Source organism: Amblyomma mixtum, chromosome 1, assembly GCF_055824585.1.
Source record: "Amblyomma mixtum isolate Tamu chromosome 1, ASM5582458v1, whole genome shotgun sequence".
NCBI classification, from domain to species: domain Eukaryota; kingdom Metazoa; phylum Arthropoda; class Arachnida; order Ixodida; family Ixodidae; genus Amblyomma; species Amblyomma mixtum.
Genome location: NC_143012.1, coordinates 10491180 through 10507398, shown reverse-complemented (window position 1 = coordinate 10507398; position 16219 = coordinate 10491180). Strand labels below are relative to the sequence as shown.

At 47.9% G+C, this 16219-nt stretch overlaps 1 protein-coding gene across 1 annotated transcript; it reads right to left on the bottom strand.

Moving 5' to 3' along the window:
* Positions 1 to 3736: 3736 nt before the first annotated feature.
* LOC149365435 (putative peptidoglycan muropeptide transporter SLC46) lies at positions 3737 to 13096 on the bottom strand. Its single transcript, XM_089568701.1, has 9 exons — positions 12804 to 13096; positions 11116 to 11344; positions 10530 to 10618; positions 9312 to 9470; positions 8110 to 8276; positions 7723 to 7959; positions 6756 to 6839; positions 5421 to 5577; positions 3737 to 4055 (listed from the first exon to the last, which is right to left on the bottom strand). The coding sequence occupies exons 1-9, from the start codon at positions 13094 to 13096 to the stop codon at positions 3737 to 3739; spliced, it is 1734 nt and encodes a 577-aa protein (XP_089424827.1).
* Between the last annotated feature and the right edge of the window lie 3123 nt (positions 13097 to 16219).

Sequence of the window (16219 nt, the reverse complement as noted above, 5' to 3'; positions counted from 1 at the left end):
AATCTTGCATGCGTGGGGCCAGAAAACAGTGTCGTTGCACTATAACCCGCCTTCCGTAAGACGTAGTGTAATGTATTAGCACATAAGTTGTCAGCGTCTGGATAAGGAATTTCGAACCGTGTGCCTTCTGCAGCATTCTCCGCAAGTTTGCTTTTCTGCACAGCACTGGAGTCTTCGGAGCAGTATGCAAACCAGTGGATGGGAGAAAAGGCGCAGAAATAAATTGCAAACTCTAGCGTCTCACTCGAATTGATTGCCTCATAAACAATGAGACAAAGCTTCTTATTAGTGATTTGCCTTGCACGTCGGTACTACAATAGTTGTGAACCTGACGGTAACTATGGCGACCAGTAACTGAAGACAGAGGGATCGCGATCGAAGCAGTACAGAGTACAAAGCGCGACGCTGCCGAAGCTGGGGCACCTATTAGAATTTTGTTCTTGAGCCCCAAAAATAGCGTGATTTCTACCTGTTCGAAGCGGATACTGAAGACCAATGCTGAATTAGAGCGAATAATTCGTGCATAAGCGGGACCAAGTGCACAACGACAGCAGAACGGGGAGACGGGACGCAGGGTTTTTTTAGTGCCATCGTCTCATGAGTCCGTGAATTCTCTAGATCACAAACCAAACTGTGATGTCACTTATAGTCTGGAGACATCGTAAAGTCGCACCATTTCGAAGTGGACGCATTATTATACGTTGCTTGCGAAAGCCATCGGAGCTACCAAGGCGCTGTTCGCTGCCTCGGAGCAAGGCCGAGCCATACAGCCTCCACTGGGGACGACGGGGACGCGAGTCGAAGAGGTTTACACCTCCCCTGCCCCCCTTTCTCCCGGCGGACCTCCTTATCAGCGGCCGCCAGGCGTGCCGACCAGCATCGATCCGGGGCCGTCGCGGCAGCCTGCTGTGCTGACGTTGGGCGCGCCCCCTGGTGCCGACTGCGTGGCGCGTTCCTATGCACTCTACGCGAGGTGTAAGCAAGCGCGGCATAGAAGTCGAAAGGCGAGGGGATGTGGCACAGCTACGAAATACCATTGAAGAAATATTGCTTTTTCCAAGGGGCACTCGAGTCTTGAGTAATACATTGCCCCCATCCCTCACTCCCAAAATTGAAAGATATAATAATAAATACTACCGCTCCTCTCCGTTCGAAAGAAATAAAATCCACTGGCTGAGCTGTGTTATACCGTGTGTTTCGTTTCATGCCAAGCAGTATTTATATTTTATGCAACTGTTATAACTAAAGCGTTTTGCTTTTGAAGTCATGTTATCTGGACAGCCGGACATTTACTTCGAGCGTATTTGTGATTAATAGATTAATTTGTACCTCTGAGACAAAGAAATAAATCATACATTCAATCAATTTATTTAAACGTTATAAAATGCGTTTTAAACGATATCCTGTAACTAATGCATTAAATAAAACGATACCTCCTGTATATACTTGTCTCACTTCGACTAGATGCGTTCGTGGTACTTTGTGTTTATGCCGGAGACGTTAGCGCAGCGCAGAGATGGCGCAGTAAAGGAAGAAACACAAGAGGAAAGTGATTCTTATCTTATTTTTACCACACACTACATGTTGGGAGGGCAGGGCTAATTAGATGTGATTACAGTGTTAGCCTCTCGCAAAATCTTCACTGGTTACGCCTATCAGGTGCTTCTGCATACCATGTGCGGTGTTATTCAGGACAACCAAGTGAAGAACAAGAACTGATGATAGGGATTACGGACGAGTGAAGTTAGGCAGGATCAGGGTCGACAAGGCGCAGCGTCTGCAGCATTATACTCGAACCGAGCAATAGGGAAAAGTATATGGAGAGGTAAAAATGTGGATGAGACAGAATACGTGGTACATACCGACAGCTTTAAAGAGTGCTACGAAGCAGTAGACTAATGGCTTCAACTAATGGGCCTCTCCAAGTTTAATAACGAATAACGGCATTAAATTAAGCTTCGTTACTTCTAGAAGTACTTGTTGGCACACTAGTCCCATCATCAGATATTAAGGCGATAACGTAGGTTCACGCTGTGTAGAAATAGAGAACAGGCGTCGTGAGCATAAAAACAGATGGCCCACCTGTCACCAAGGTCACATGACTTTGTGACGCCCTCACAACCTGCCCACACTGACAGGTGAAAGTTAAATTTATGACTGGTCGCGAGAGGCTGCTCCAAATTTTTGAAAAAGCGCAGAATTTATTTTATTTATAGATACTGCTATCTTGTACAGATCATAGCAGGGTGGGACAAAACAAAATACAAGCATATAAACACACACAAATTCACAACATTTACAGGCACTTTTCAAACAGAAGTAAAGAATTTTGATTAACAGTCTCGCTATTAAGTTTGTTCCAATCAGTAATTGTCCTAGGAAAAAAAAGAATATTTAAAGCAGTTATTTCGCGCGTTCAAAGGGGTGATTGTTAGTGCATGCCTTTGTCTCGTGTTACAACCTGAGGAGTAAGAAAAATAATTAGAGGTATCAACTTTATAATGTCCTTTTATAAGCTGGAAAAAAAACTTTAATCGACAAACACGATTGCGCTCAGTGACGGGGGGTAACCCACTTCGCCTCACGAGCTCACTTACAGATGCACGGCCATATGAGTTAAAAACAAATCTAGCTACTTTATGCTGTATTCGCTCTAATTTCTGAATGTTTGTTAACGTGAAAGGGTCCCAAATGATTACGGCATATTCTAGTAACGGACGGATGAGGGAATTGTACGCCAATAGACGAACACTAGGTGGGGATGACTTTAGGGAGCGCCTAGAAGAAAGTAATACAAGGCGACACGGGTTGGGCCAGCTGTCAACTGTAAGAAGCGCTGTTTACCAAGACATATTGCTAAGTGCTATCAACGTGTACCCTACTGTTAACAAAGGAGACTCTTAATAATGCAAGGGGGGCGCTTTCCGATTGAGTTTTACAGGAAGTGTACACGGCACCAGTAGATACAGGTCCCTCAGATACAAAAAGCGAACACCTAGTCTGCACAAAAGGATGAATTTTTCGGTTATGTCTCAACTAAATATGAAAATAAAACTGGTTCAGAAACAGGACAAGATGTGATTGTCACAGTAATTATAGGGTAATCGGTACCTAAATTCTGGAACTGTACTCCTTTCATATCGGAGGCCACATAGCTTGTAGCTGGTTTATTTATTGATATTTTGGACCTATAAGTACTGTTAAGCGCTTTCTTTAAATGTTTTGTTTTCTTTTTTAACATTGGATTGCAAGCTTGAACGACTGGAAGCTTGCAGGCGTCTGTGCTGTTGCATTCGAAGTGGCTGCGAAGCATCCTGCCTCTGAGAAGCCCCATCACCCTACTAGGACGCTCGATCGAGTGGCCGTGACGCTGAATACTGCGTTGTTTGTTATTTTTTTCTACCAATTTCTTCGCGATAATATTTTCCTATATCTATTGAACGACCAGAACAGCGTAAAGTTTAGCAAACGCTAGAGTTCAAGCTCTACCGCAACTTTCTTTCGGTTGTAATATACTGTAATTCTTTTTGTAGTTTGTTTTCCCCTGTATCTTGAAGTTATTGTTTTGTGCCATCTGTAGAACGGGATAGCTTGACAGCCCATGCTTCACCCTTTTTTCACGCATTTTTTTACAATTTATTCGCTCTAATATCTTCTGTATTTGCACCAAGTAAACAGCGTTACAGTTAGGGAAGTGGCGGAGTTTCGCATCCGCCTTACCTCTTATTTCGGAGGTTTAAATCCGCGCTGCCGGCACCGCCGCCCTGATGGGGTGGCGCTGCTGCGCCGGAAACAACATGGCGGCGGCCACTTTAGTAGGCGACACGGCGCGCATGGCCTGCTCCGCCGCTGGAAGCCCGATGCCCGCCAATGGTCGCCAGGGCTCAACGCTGACGACGCCGCCTGCTGGCGCGGGGGTCAAACCCGGGACCCCAGCGGCGACGGCGGTGCCCCCTGCGGCCTCACCAGGCCCGCCGGCTCCTTGAGCGGGTCGCTCATCAGGCGCAGGTGCGCTGCTCGTGGAGCTCGTCGATTCCGGAGTCGGCTTCAGAAACCTAAGAGCAACGATCACTTGAATCTTTCGCTGTGTTATCACCACGTGCCAGCTAGCGATGATTTCCTGCATTGTCAGTTGTGTAATCGTGATTCGAAGTTTTTTTTTTTTTTTGCAGAAGTTATTGTACAGGGTTCATTCCAGGTGAACGTTGCTTCGCCGTCACAATTTTTAACTGACAACTCTGCCATTCACCATTTTGTACAGGAAAACATACAGGTAGGTCTGAACCATAAAGGAGGATGCGGAGTGAAGAGTTGGCGCTTTCAAGAATTAGCACTGTCTGTAGCCATGTAAGCCAGGTGGACATGGTGGCAAGATGGTGCGCCATCTGGTCTCGACCTTGCCACCTCGGTAGTGGGATGCGTGGAGTTAGGGAACAGCCGCACCCTGATGGAAGGACTGCTTTTGTTGCCACCTCGCCTCAGGATACCTACTTATTTTGTTCTGCAAAGAACACTTCACAGCAATGTAAAAATACATTAGGTGAAGCCACATTTAAATATGCCCATGTGTGAAGTCATCTTTAGCGGCATTGACGTCGTTGAAATGGCGCTATTCGTGAATAAATTTTTGTTGCCGATAATTACTGCGGCCAAATTTCTTCAGGTCATCGACAAAACGTTGAATGAATTTTCTTTGTTATCACTATCTTTTGTATAGTTCGCCTGTTTGTCTGCTGCTGGTTCTCAAAAACCAAATCAAGCGTTGGCAGTGGTAGTACTATCTGTACAAGTCTCTTTAAAAGTTCACAACTATGTATATATAGCTCGTGCGTCTGCTAAATTTACTTAGTCAACTGTACATGACAACATTACCTTAATATCTTTTCATCGAGCTTGGCGCAAAATGTGTCTGTGTACTTCCGTGACCATGGAATACCCAGCTGTCTTAATGTATCGCGAAAACATTAATTCAGCATCACAGCAACCATATTAAAGCACAACAGCCATGGAACAGCACGTCGTTGGCGTGGTTAGCGCTTAATACAAGGATGTCAGTAAGATATGTTTGTTCAGTACGAATGTGTTGGCCTTCGATTTCTGAAACGTAGCTTTCGAAGTTGGCCTCAGATTAAGCTACGTCATAAATGGGAAACGTTCAAAGAGGTGTAAAGCCATCAGTTAACTAAATATACCTCCACAGAACAAGCAATAGTTATCCATTTTCGTTTGGTGTCTTCATATTTGCGCACTGAAAAACGGTGTTATCTTGAAGGCGTATTTTCTGGTAAGAAACGGGCTTAACCCGATTTTTAAGCAATCTGTCTGGGGTACATTATCTATTAGAAGCATGTTATACCAGAAAACGAAGGGTACTACTATGCACATTCAAGTTGGTGATGTTGTTCAACGTGACTACGTACCCGGACAAGATGGAGACGGGCAAGACGAGCGCGGCGCACAGCAGAAAAGGTAGTCCGACATAGATGGCCGTCGCGACGTCGAAAGAGAACGACAGCGCCACCCTGCTGAGCACCGTGAACACTGACTCACAGGCGGTCACCAGGGCCATGAACTTGCCTGCGCGGCCACAAGAGAGAGGGCGCTCGTGTCAGTGCGGCTTCGATGACGAGAAGAAACTGCCGCGAAAGTGTAAGGGTTGCATGTGTGGTGAGCGAACTGTTCTACAGCCGCCATTATTGGACTAAACGAACGCCAGCCTTTCTCTTTATGTGGCATGAGATCTCGGCGCGTAATCACTCTTTGCTGTCCAAAATAAGTCGTAAAAATACATAAAAAATTTACAGAAGTACCTAATAACATTATGCGTTGACAGTGCAATAACATTAGAAGCTGGTTTATGGTAACGTCCCAAAGCGACTCAGTCTGTGAGGGACGCCATAGTGAAGGGCTCCGGAAATTTCGACCATCTGGGGTTCTTTAACGTGCACTGACATCGCTTAGCACACGGGCCTCTAAACTTCGCCTTATTCGACCGCCGCGGCCGGGATCGAACCCGCGTCTTTAGGGTCAGCAGCCGAGCGCCGTAACCACTGTTGATGCAATTGGCGGAAGTGACGCCATTTTCGGTCCGGTGACGTCACCTCCCTCCTCCAGCCAATGGGCAAATTTTATAACCGACGATACATTTTTTTCTCGTTCTCGATTAGGCTTTTAACGCTATCGCAATACAAACCTAGCTTACTGGCTTTAAATTTTTGCTGAGCGGATTTACTCATGAGAGTCCCTGTCGACAAGCGCCATGAGCGCCCCCTGTACGCGCTGATGTTCGCGTTGGTTGTGAAAGCGTTCAGATAAAAAGCACAGAATACACAGGCTACGCCTCTTCTACAAGCGGGCCCTTATAATACGCATGCGCCAAGAATTTTTAGCCCCCGTTTCACTTCGCACATCAAAAACAGTTAAGCTGAAGCCAACTCACTCTGGAGAATCACTGGATGGTTAGATACTAATATTTTTTTTTTCGCACTGTCTCGCTACATTTTATCAGTCTTCGTTGCGGCACTATTCGCAAGCAGCATTCGTAACAACACTATCAGCAGTTATTCACCCACTTCTTCCTTCCGTATGTTTGTTCGCGGTATTGCTACCCATAAGATATACGCACTACCGACTGCCAAAAACTTATATAGAACAGATTAAAGCAGGTAAGACAATAAGGGCCAATGCGGCTACAATTTCAGCGTTTCGTAAGACCCAGGCGAAATCTAACAAGGATTCGGGCTGCCAAGTCTCACCAGTTTCGTCAACGGGAACCAGCTTGGAGAAGTACGACTTGAGGCCGACGGGTGCGACGCCTTGCGGCACGGCCAGCAGGTAGGCTGGGACAAAGAGGAACCAGTGCTTCTTAGTGCGCGAATAATACGGGTGTCACAGAACGACGCAACACTGTCACAAAAGCCTAGACTTGTTTCATGCATTCGCGACTCCTTAAATGTTTTATCATATCTAGGCCCCCACGTAAGTGTTGTGCTTTATATCAGTACTTTACTGAAGAAAAACGGCAGCTGCGGCAAAAATCCTCCGATTTCCGAAAAGGCACCTGAAACACCAGAAGCACAAGTGTTTCGGGTGTTTCGTGGGGCCTCCACATAGTGCGACTGCGCGTCCTTCGTCAGCCTCAAAAGTCGCTGATTGGTCGAAAAGGCGACATACGTCACAGGGTCACGTCACCTTGTGCAGTCATCACAACGTGCCCACCGTGGCACTTCACATCATGCTATATCGAGTCCTGCGTTAGTCACAAAAGTTGCTGATTGATCGAAAATGCGATTACGTCACAGGGCCACGTGACCGCGGCACGAAATTTCAAAACTTATAAACGGGGGGAGCGCGTAACCGAAAACAGAGCGAGACAAGCAGATTGGAACAGTTTTTTGCGGGCTCACTCGGCGCATGATTATATGCGTGCAAATACGCAATGTCAGTAACAACATTGCCCATATGGTGAAGGAACTTAAACTTTAGAAGCAACGTTGCTTCTAATGGCGTTGCATTACACTCTTAAGCTGACTTAAGCGTCCCCATATTTTATCCCATCAGGCAAGTATACCTGCAGCACTTTTCGTCGTAGACGCCTCATAGTTCGAGTGATTTGATATCTGACTAGAAAACAGCTAAGCCGAAGCGTTTCGGCGCGAAAGGAAAGCGAACGGAGAGACATAAAAGAAACGCCGTAACCAAAGCACAGCAACGTCGACGCACTCAGGTAGAACAGGGCGGGCAGGCGGGTCAGCCCGATGATCAGGTCCCGGGCACATCCGCAGGTGGCACCGACGTTCATGAAGGTGACGTCCGTGACGCCCACGACGCGCATGCAGCCGACGGCGAAGACACCAACGATACCGACGAGCAGGCCACCAAGGGCCGAAACGATCGCGTAGTGTGAGTACCCCCAGCCGAACACGAGCCGCGTGTACGGGTACAGGATCTCGTCAGGGCCTGCGTCATGTTATAGCAACGTTTCCACAGAACGACCGAATACAACGATCGCTGTACCACGAGAATTTTACCGCTGATACAGCAACAGGGTCTGCGTCGATCCAAACGTCAACGTGAACGAACAAACCCACGCAATTCAGAGACACTAACCGTAGTTCATGGCTGCGATGAGCGCCTGCAGTGCGAAGAGCACCTTGAGCGTCCGTTGAATATTCCGGTGCCCAGAGAACATCTTGGCCGCCTCGCGAGCGTTGGCGGGGCTGAACAGCAGCCGGAGCTGGTTAATCTTGCTGGTAGTCGTGCTGTTTGTTGAATCCCTGGAAACAAGCATGTGATGTACGCGTGCGGAAGACCACGACGAAGCTTGCAATGCACGGGAAGAGCTCCCTGCCTCCCTCCCTTCCCTTCAAAGTCCCTCCCTTCCCTTCAAAGAGCCGACGAAGTAGTAGTAGTCCCATCCCTTCGGCATGTAACCTCCGAGTACATCTGCAGGGGTGAATTTAATTAAAGCCATGAGCGAGAAATTTTTGGTATTGAAAAACCACATTGACGAACCCTCCCATTTTAAAAAAAAAATAAAGCTATAGAAAGAGGTTTTACATGTATTCCCATGCACACGAAAGCAAGGAAGCAACAGCGTTGAGGTCCAGAAAAATACATTTCTAAGGTTCTTGGTATTTGGTTATGACTGTTTTGCGCACAGTGTGACTCACAAGACATGACCATGTGCTGCGTTCCTGAAGAGTAAATGGCGAAATCAGAAGGACACAAGAATACAAGAGAATAAGAAGCACGATACCTACATGCGTTAAGTACGTGCTGACAGAAAGCTCTAGCCCTTCTATGTGCATAGCTCTAGGTGTCAACAAACAGAAATTTTGAGGACACCTAATTACCATTAGCTGTGACAAAGCGATAGCATAAGAACCTCGTTGTGAGCTGCCAGGTAAGAGATTGCCACCTGTCAATGTCAACCGTAGCATGTGGGAGGTCTTAGCTTACTCTTCCGTATGCCAACCTTGGCATGTGACAGAGTTCTTTCCATGGCAGCCATCATCCGGCCTCTCTCTCCTCTTACCTAGAAGAGGAGAGGGGGATTTCTCTATCTTCATTCTGTCACATGCCAAACGTGACAGGTCGGAGCTGGCTCTTCCGTATATCAACCTGGCAGGTGACTCTTGCCACCTGCCAAGTGGCAAAGCGTGACATCGCCTGCGGATGCGGGGACATGGGGCTCTTATGCTCTCGCATAATAAGGTTGATAATACAGCCGTCAGTCTCACTTATTAGGCCGCGGGGTGAACGATAAGATTTCGTAATTGCAATGACATCGGCATAGTCATCCCGTGTACCTGAGTGCTGGGCTTGCCCAAAGCACTGCCAGCATGAAGCACTGCACGCCCAGCGCCGACCACAACGACACCTGGTGACCGAGAACCGAGTGCAAGAGCCAGCCCATCAACCAGCCCACGGCTCGTCCCATGAGCGCCGACACGTCGAGCAGGTAAAACCTGAGTGGAGACGGAACGACACGAATCCCATTTAATGTGGCAAGCAGAGGGGGAAGATGGGATGGGCGCTATAACGAGAGCTGTTGAGAAAACGGGCTGACAAGGCTTCCGAAGCTCACATTGACAGCCAGTACTCATAATGACTCCGTGAAGCTTCCTTGTTACCTTACAGTTTTGCTTAATTCACCACCAGTTATCGAAGACCACAAACGCTTAGAATACGGCGCTAACAAAAATAGTAGATTGTGTACTATGTCCCCTGGATCATTTTACAAGAATGGGCAAGACTCGATCCGTACTTAAGTGAAATGAACTTGCTATTAGACTTACATCTAATAGCAAAGAGTCATTTCAGCACAGCACACGACGCAGCAACAAAATTTCTGAACTCTGAATTTCTAATAAACGTTCAAGCAAGTCAACGCGTACGCGCCGCCGCAGTGGCTCAGTGGTTATGGCGCTCGGCTGCTGACTCGAAAGACGCGGGTTCGGTCCCGTCCGCGGCGGCCGAATTTCGATGAAGGCGAAATTCTAAGGCCCGTGTACTGTGTGATGTCAGTGCACGTTAAAGAACCCCAGGTCATCGAAATTTCCGGAGCCCTTCACTACGGCGTCCCTCATGGCCTGAGTCGCTTTGTGACGTTAAACCCGAATAAACCAAACCAAACCAAGTAAACGCGTACGGAAATACCTTATCAGGATTTCGAAGGCAAAGATTATTTTTATTTAGGTTCTGAAAACAGGCAGTAATTTCAGCCTGCAAAGTTATTATTTCGACTTCTGTGAACCCCATGCACCTTTTCCCAACTGGCATGAGTCTGGAACTCTCATTCGACTAACATGAGACAAGGTTAAAAAAAAAAACGTGTTCGAGGAGCACAGACATTATTCATCTCTCTGAGCAACAACTACGTGTGCTGGACAGCGGAGTGTCCTCACTCAACGGGAGAGAAAGCCATGCCTTACAATACCTAGAAGAATGGAGTCCGATATCTACTATGTCATCTATCACACGCGCTTTCATAGATAACTAAGAGATTCAGCCAACGAGGAACAGACCTGATGGTCCGGAAGAGCCTAGCCTCAGTGCGCTTCGTCACCACGTAGTAGCAGCAGGACAACATGAGCACGTGACCGCCTGAGCAGCCCTGAGAGAGAGAGAGAGAGAGCAAACAAATTTTATTCAACTTTTAGCCCTCTCTGGGGCTTTTCAGCCCTGCGTGTGTGCGCATGCATGAAGGCATTTAGATTACAGGCTGTAGTTCCTTCGCAGCGCAAGAAATTCAGTTTCTGCCGGTACCCGCAATACTGTCAGGGTCTTTAGAGACACGGGTCTGTAGCTGTGAGTTTCCTCCATATCCTATGGGGACTCGTTCAGTCGTCCGCTCGTTCGTTAGTTCGTCCACTCGCTTGCTTGATCGTTCGTTTTTCACTTGTTTCTTCCCTGGTTCATTTGCTCTCATGGGTTCTCGAACCCAGTAACCCTAGTTCTTATGCTAGTTCATTCTTTCCCTCACTCTTTTGTTCATTCTCTTTCGTTCTCTCCTTCGTTTGTTCGTTTGCTACAACAATTCTGTTCGTTCGCTAGTTGTGCTCCTAGTTCATCCACACTTCTAGCCTTGCCAGTTTACGCAAAGCCCCTCACCATGGGCAGGACGGCGAGCACATAGGCGAGCATGGGTCCCCCGCCCAGGGCGAGGAACACGCGCACGAGCGACGTTCCGGCGGCGCCGACGATGGCCAGGCCTAGCAGCGTCGCGTGGCCATAGCGGTCGCACACTGGGCCAGCCAGAATGGCCACCACGGCGGAGGTCAGCGTGAGCACGCCTTCGGACAGCAGCAGGTGGCGTTGCGAGTCCACGTACACCGAGTAACTGCGAGTGACACCCGTGGGGCGTTTGTTAAAACAAAAGGGGAAAAAAAGGAGAGGGGACACTTAAAAGGGCCCAGAAACACAATCTTATTTGACTGTTTTGCCTGTTGATCGCATACAGTGAGTTACAATGGTGCTATTAGCGTCGGTAATACCGCATATATTCCGTTTTTTAACATTTTAATTTCCTCCCAAAAACAAATTCATTGCTATGATGGTGTCCCCACACAGTGGCGGGTTTTAGCAGCGGATATGACATCACCTGGCGCGAGCTTGATGATTGACAGACAGTAAATATACTGCAAATTGCATGAATAAATAGAGACGCATTTTGTCACCTGTCGGTGTTTTATATTAGATCAACAAAAACAACTTGTTTGCCTTAGATAAAAGCCCTGCAAAGCAAGTAAAATAAGAATACACCACCAGGGGCTCTGGCATGGAAACGACGCTGCCAGTCTCAGCAAGAACGAGTTACAGAGAGCAGGCAACCATGGAGTGCAAACTTCCGCGACGTGCTCTGGCAGGCTGTTTTGATTGGTTGCGCCAGGTGCCGCCATTGGGAGAGCGAAATAGGAGTGGGAAGCCCCGCCAAAATTGAGTTGAGGGCAGCGTTTTGTTTGCTTGTATTTTGAAATTTCTTCATTGAATAACTCCCGTTTCTGTGCGTCGATTCCTGTCATTCTTTTTAAGTCAGCATCTGTGTGACATAAAGAATCCACCTGAAGTATAGCCGGTATCCCCCCAAGCAGTGTTTCGCAGCCCCTTTAAGCTCCGCCTTAAGGGTATGACGTGATATCGTTAATGAATTAATGCCCATATATGCGGAATTGATCTTTTGCTATTCATCATTCACAGATCCATGGGGAGTCTCCATACCACTCCTTGCGCAGTGGTGCAGCGGTTAAGTGATGCGCCACTGCTCTGCGATGACAGGTGCTGCCACCGGTGGAGGTTGTGCGACCTATAGTCGGATACGACTTAAGAAGGCAGCGTCTTTTCCCCTTCAAAGAGCCCCCTTCCAGCCAATGGCGTCGGACGATTCTCATGGCCATGGTAGTATGACAAAGCAGGGAGTGGCAGATGAAAGGGGATAGTCCCCTCCCTCCATAGTCGGGGATAGTCCCCTCTCTCCATTGTGGCACCGCTCCCTGCATTGTAACCCTAGCAGGGTCACGAGAATCGGCTGACGCCATTGGCTGGAGGAGGGTCCTTTGACGGGGAAAAGCCGCTGCCTTCTTAAGTTGTATCCGACTATAGGTTGCTCATACCTAGTAACCTCTCCCGACCAATCACTAATTTAACTGCCACTGGCCACGGCGAGAAGTTTGCTCACAATTCGATGGGCAGGTTGTGATGAATTCACATTGTTCACACGTGTCAGGTGTCTCGCGCGACGGCGGCAGCCGTTTCTGCTTGCACAGATCCATCTGATGTTACCGCATTCAAAAGCCGCTCACCGCTTTTCTTCGTGATCGGCGAGGTCCTCGCAGACGTCTTCGCTGTAGCCCATGCTCCGCCGGCAGGCCTGCTCCTCGAAGATGTCCGCGATGGCCGCCGACGGCATGGTTGCGGCTGCGGCGTAGGCGAACAGCAGCGCCTCCATCTTGCGCGCCGCGAGCCAGTCGAAGAACAGCGAGCAGAGCGAGCGGGGCCCGTCTTCGGGATCCTCGGGGCCCGCGCCGGCCAGCTGTCGTAGCAGCCAGCGGAGCGGCTGTGCGGCGATCCTCAGTCCAGCTTTGGGAATCCACATGCCATGGGAAAGGGGCCAGCCTTAGAACACGAAGTCCGCGAACGTTCCCACTTCCTCGCGTGCCATGCTTGAAGGACCACGTGCGAGCACAACATCATCTTCTTTAACTTCCCGACAAAGGAAAGCACCTAAAATTTCACAAGGTCACATAAGAGAAGACGATACACTGGCGCTCGTGCCTGGTCTTCCCATTCTGTATTCTTGTGAAGTTTGTGCTGTTTTCCTTTGTGAACAACGAACTAGTTCGAGATGTGTTATTGAACTCCCGAAGCTTAGATCTCAAGAAAGCTTTCGACAACGTCAGCCACGACGACATTCTCGACGGGCTCGCTGAGCTAAGAGTAGGCGAAAGAACCTACAGCTACATTAGATCATTCCTGCGAGACAGGATGGCGATCATCAGCTTTCAGGGCTTAACATCGGAGGAGTTCCCATTGAGGCACGCCGCAGGAGTCTGAACTCTTACCCTCCCCGGACGCCTGCGTGCGGACCCGGAGGTGCTGCTGCTGCTGCTGCTGCTGCTGATGATGATGATGTCCTCAGTGCTGCCAGAAATAAATGTTCTTCTTCCTCCTCCCGAAGCGACGCAGGGGCTATGAAGGACGCCGTAGTGGAGGGCTCCGGATTGATATAGACGAGCTGTGGTTCTTTAACGAGTGCTGACATCACACAGTACATGAGCGTTTTAATGCGTTAACATTACAAGCCCTCTCGTAAAGAAGCAGCAGCGCCCGGCGTACTGTTGTGTAGACCACCTGCCACGTGGCAAAGTGGAGAGAGAGAAAATCCCTGTCTCCATTTGTAATGGGAAAGGAGGTAAGGGAATACGTCTAATTATAGCAGGTAGTTATCGCAGATCCGGATCACGAGAGTGAAATAACTAGAAGAATGAGAATGCGGTGGAGACCATTTCGCAGATTCTCTCAGGTCATGAATGGCAATATACCAGTATTCATCACAAGGAAAGCATGCAAGAGCTGTATATCATCGGTACTCACCTATGGGGCAGAAACGTGGAGGCTAACAAAGAGGGTTTCGCTTAGGTTAAGGACAACGCAGCGAACTATGGAAAGAAAAATGATAGGTGTAATGTTAAGCGATCGGAAGAGGGCGGAGTGGGCGAGAGAACAAACGCGGCTTAATGATATCCTAGTCGAAATCAAGAGGAAAAAATAGGCTTGGGCAGGGCATGTAATGCGAAGGCAAGATAACCGCTTTTCCTTAAAGGTAACGGAGTGTATTCCAAGAGAAGAAAAGCGTAGCAGGGGGCAGCAGAAAGTTTGGTGGGCGGATGATTTTACGAACTTTGCGGCGATACGGTGGTCGCAGCTGGCAAAGGACAGGGTTAATTGGAGATACATTGGAGAGGCCTTTGCCCTGCAGTGGGCGTAGTCAGGGTGGCGACGACGACGACAATGATGATGATGACTGAGGGAAAGCGCGGAAGGTTGCTGCCGTGGGAAGAACCACTAAAATTTTATGAGGAAATCACCCAGAAAGCGCGGAATCAAACGGCAGCATTTCCTTCCTGGTGCGGGGAATGTAGATGGTCTTCCCTGACACTGATTTGAAAATATAAAAACTATAAAAGGTTGACGATAGGGACTTCATATATGGAATCTAAAATGTTGCTGTGCTGTCTAAAAATGAGTTAAAATGAAAAGTGAGAAATTTTGTTAAAATAATTAAAATAGTTAAAACTTCCACCAACTTATTTGTGTAGGTCAAGGAAGGATTTTTTTTTTTTTTTCAAAACAACTAGGAAGGTCGTCTGCATATCTAAAAACTTGGAGAACGTTTTCTCCTCTAATAAAATCTCCAATAAAACATTGTCTATCTCTGCACAAGACTCGCTGTTGATGCTCTTCAACTGAATATAGTGTATTAGATCCCCAAATGAAACAGCAGTAGAGCACAAGTGAAATTCTAAGAGTGCCATAAAATTATCCGAGATTCCAGCGCCATTTTGGGAGGATATTGCAGCATTTTTGTCAATGCACGCAACGAGATATTCAAACGATTTCTTACACGGGATGAAATAGAACGAGTCAACAACATGTACTGAGCATCTCGCATGCTCCCAGAAAATGCGGGGTTCGACCCTTAGTGCCGCCAGATACCCACCGGTGATACAATGCATACAAGCTTTCCCCTGGCGTGTTGCTTCCTTTGAAGTAAAATGCTTAGAAAATGGGACTTTGGGCCTAACTTTAGTAGAGGAAAATTACCTTGTGTCACGGTGCTCCTCGGTCAAAACAGCCCTCGCGCCAGAAAAATTCATAACCATCGTCGTCATTGTCTATTGAGAGAATCTATCCTGTTGGAGTGTTCTCTTTTAACAACTTGCACCTTAATTAAACGCATGGTTTTGCAGTTAAGAAGACAGAGAGGCTATCGCGCTTTCTTTACGAATACTGTTCACAGGCTTGAACATTCCAAGCTTTCCACAAGCTTCTTGGTCTTCTTTGGCGGGCTTAAAGTGTATTAGATGGCAGTCTTGTTAACGACGTGCGCTGCTTTTTTGTTGAACATCGTAGATGACAACGCAACAAAATCATAGTCTATGCTTGCTTGTAGCAGCCGCAGTTCGTTTTCTTTGAAGGTCACGAAATTGACTGAGAAAGTTCTAGAGCGGTTGCTGCCTTTTGTCCTTAAAAGGCAGCCCACCCAGGTACTTCTCTTCACTTTGTGGTTTCGCCTTTTTAGCTGCTCGTCGATTCAATGCAAGGAGGGAGAGAGAGAAAGAAAATTTTAATGAGGAAAAGGTGGAGAGGTCGGCCGGTGGCAACATGGCCCTGGCCTGCTACTCCACACAGGGGAAAGGGAAGGGGAGGAAAAGGAAAGTGCGAATGAAGGTTGATGATGGCATAATACAATGAGATTCACGGGTGACGTCCACACACACACACACACTGGCTGGCACTCGCATCGCGGTGAATAGACGCACATAAAACTGGTGTCTGCAACACAAACATTGACACATGTCATTAACCATGTAGGTAGTGCACAGGGGGTCACAGACGGCTATCCAGGCCTGTTTCACACAAAAAGTTGAGCACGGCCTTTATCACACGCCACCAATCAGAACGTCTCGCTCTGCCGCCCAGAAGAGTTTCCTCAGAG

Excerpts from the sequence above, each read along its gene's own strand:
- LOC149365435 (XM_089568701.1), bottom strand. The coding sequence starts at position 13,096 with ATGTGGATTCCCAAAGCTGGACTGAGGATCGCCGCACAGCCGCTCCGC. Across the intron at positions 6,840-7,722 it reads GCCCGCCCTGTTCTACCTGA|CCTACCTGCTGGCCGTGCCG; the intron begins GTGCGTCGACGT and ends TCTTTGTCCCAG. Across the intron at positions 4,056-5,420 it reads CCCGTCTCCATCTTGTCCGG|GTTTCTGAAGCCGACTCCGG; the intron begins GTACGTAGTCAC and ends CGTTGCTCTTAG.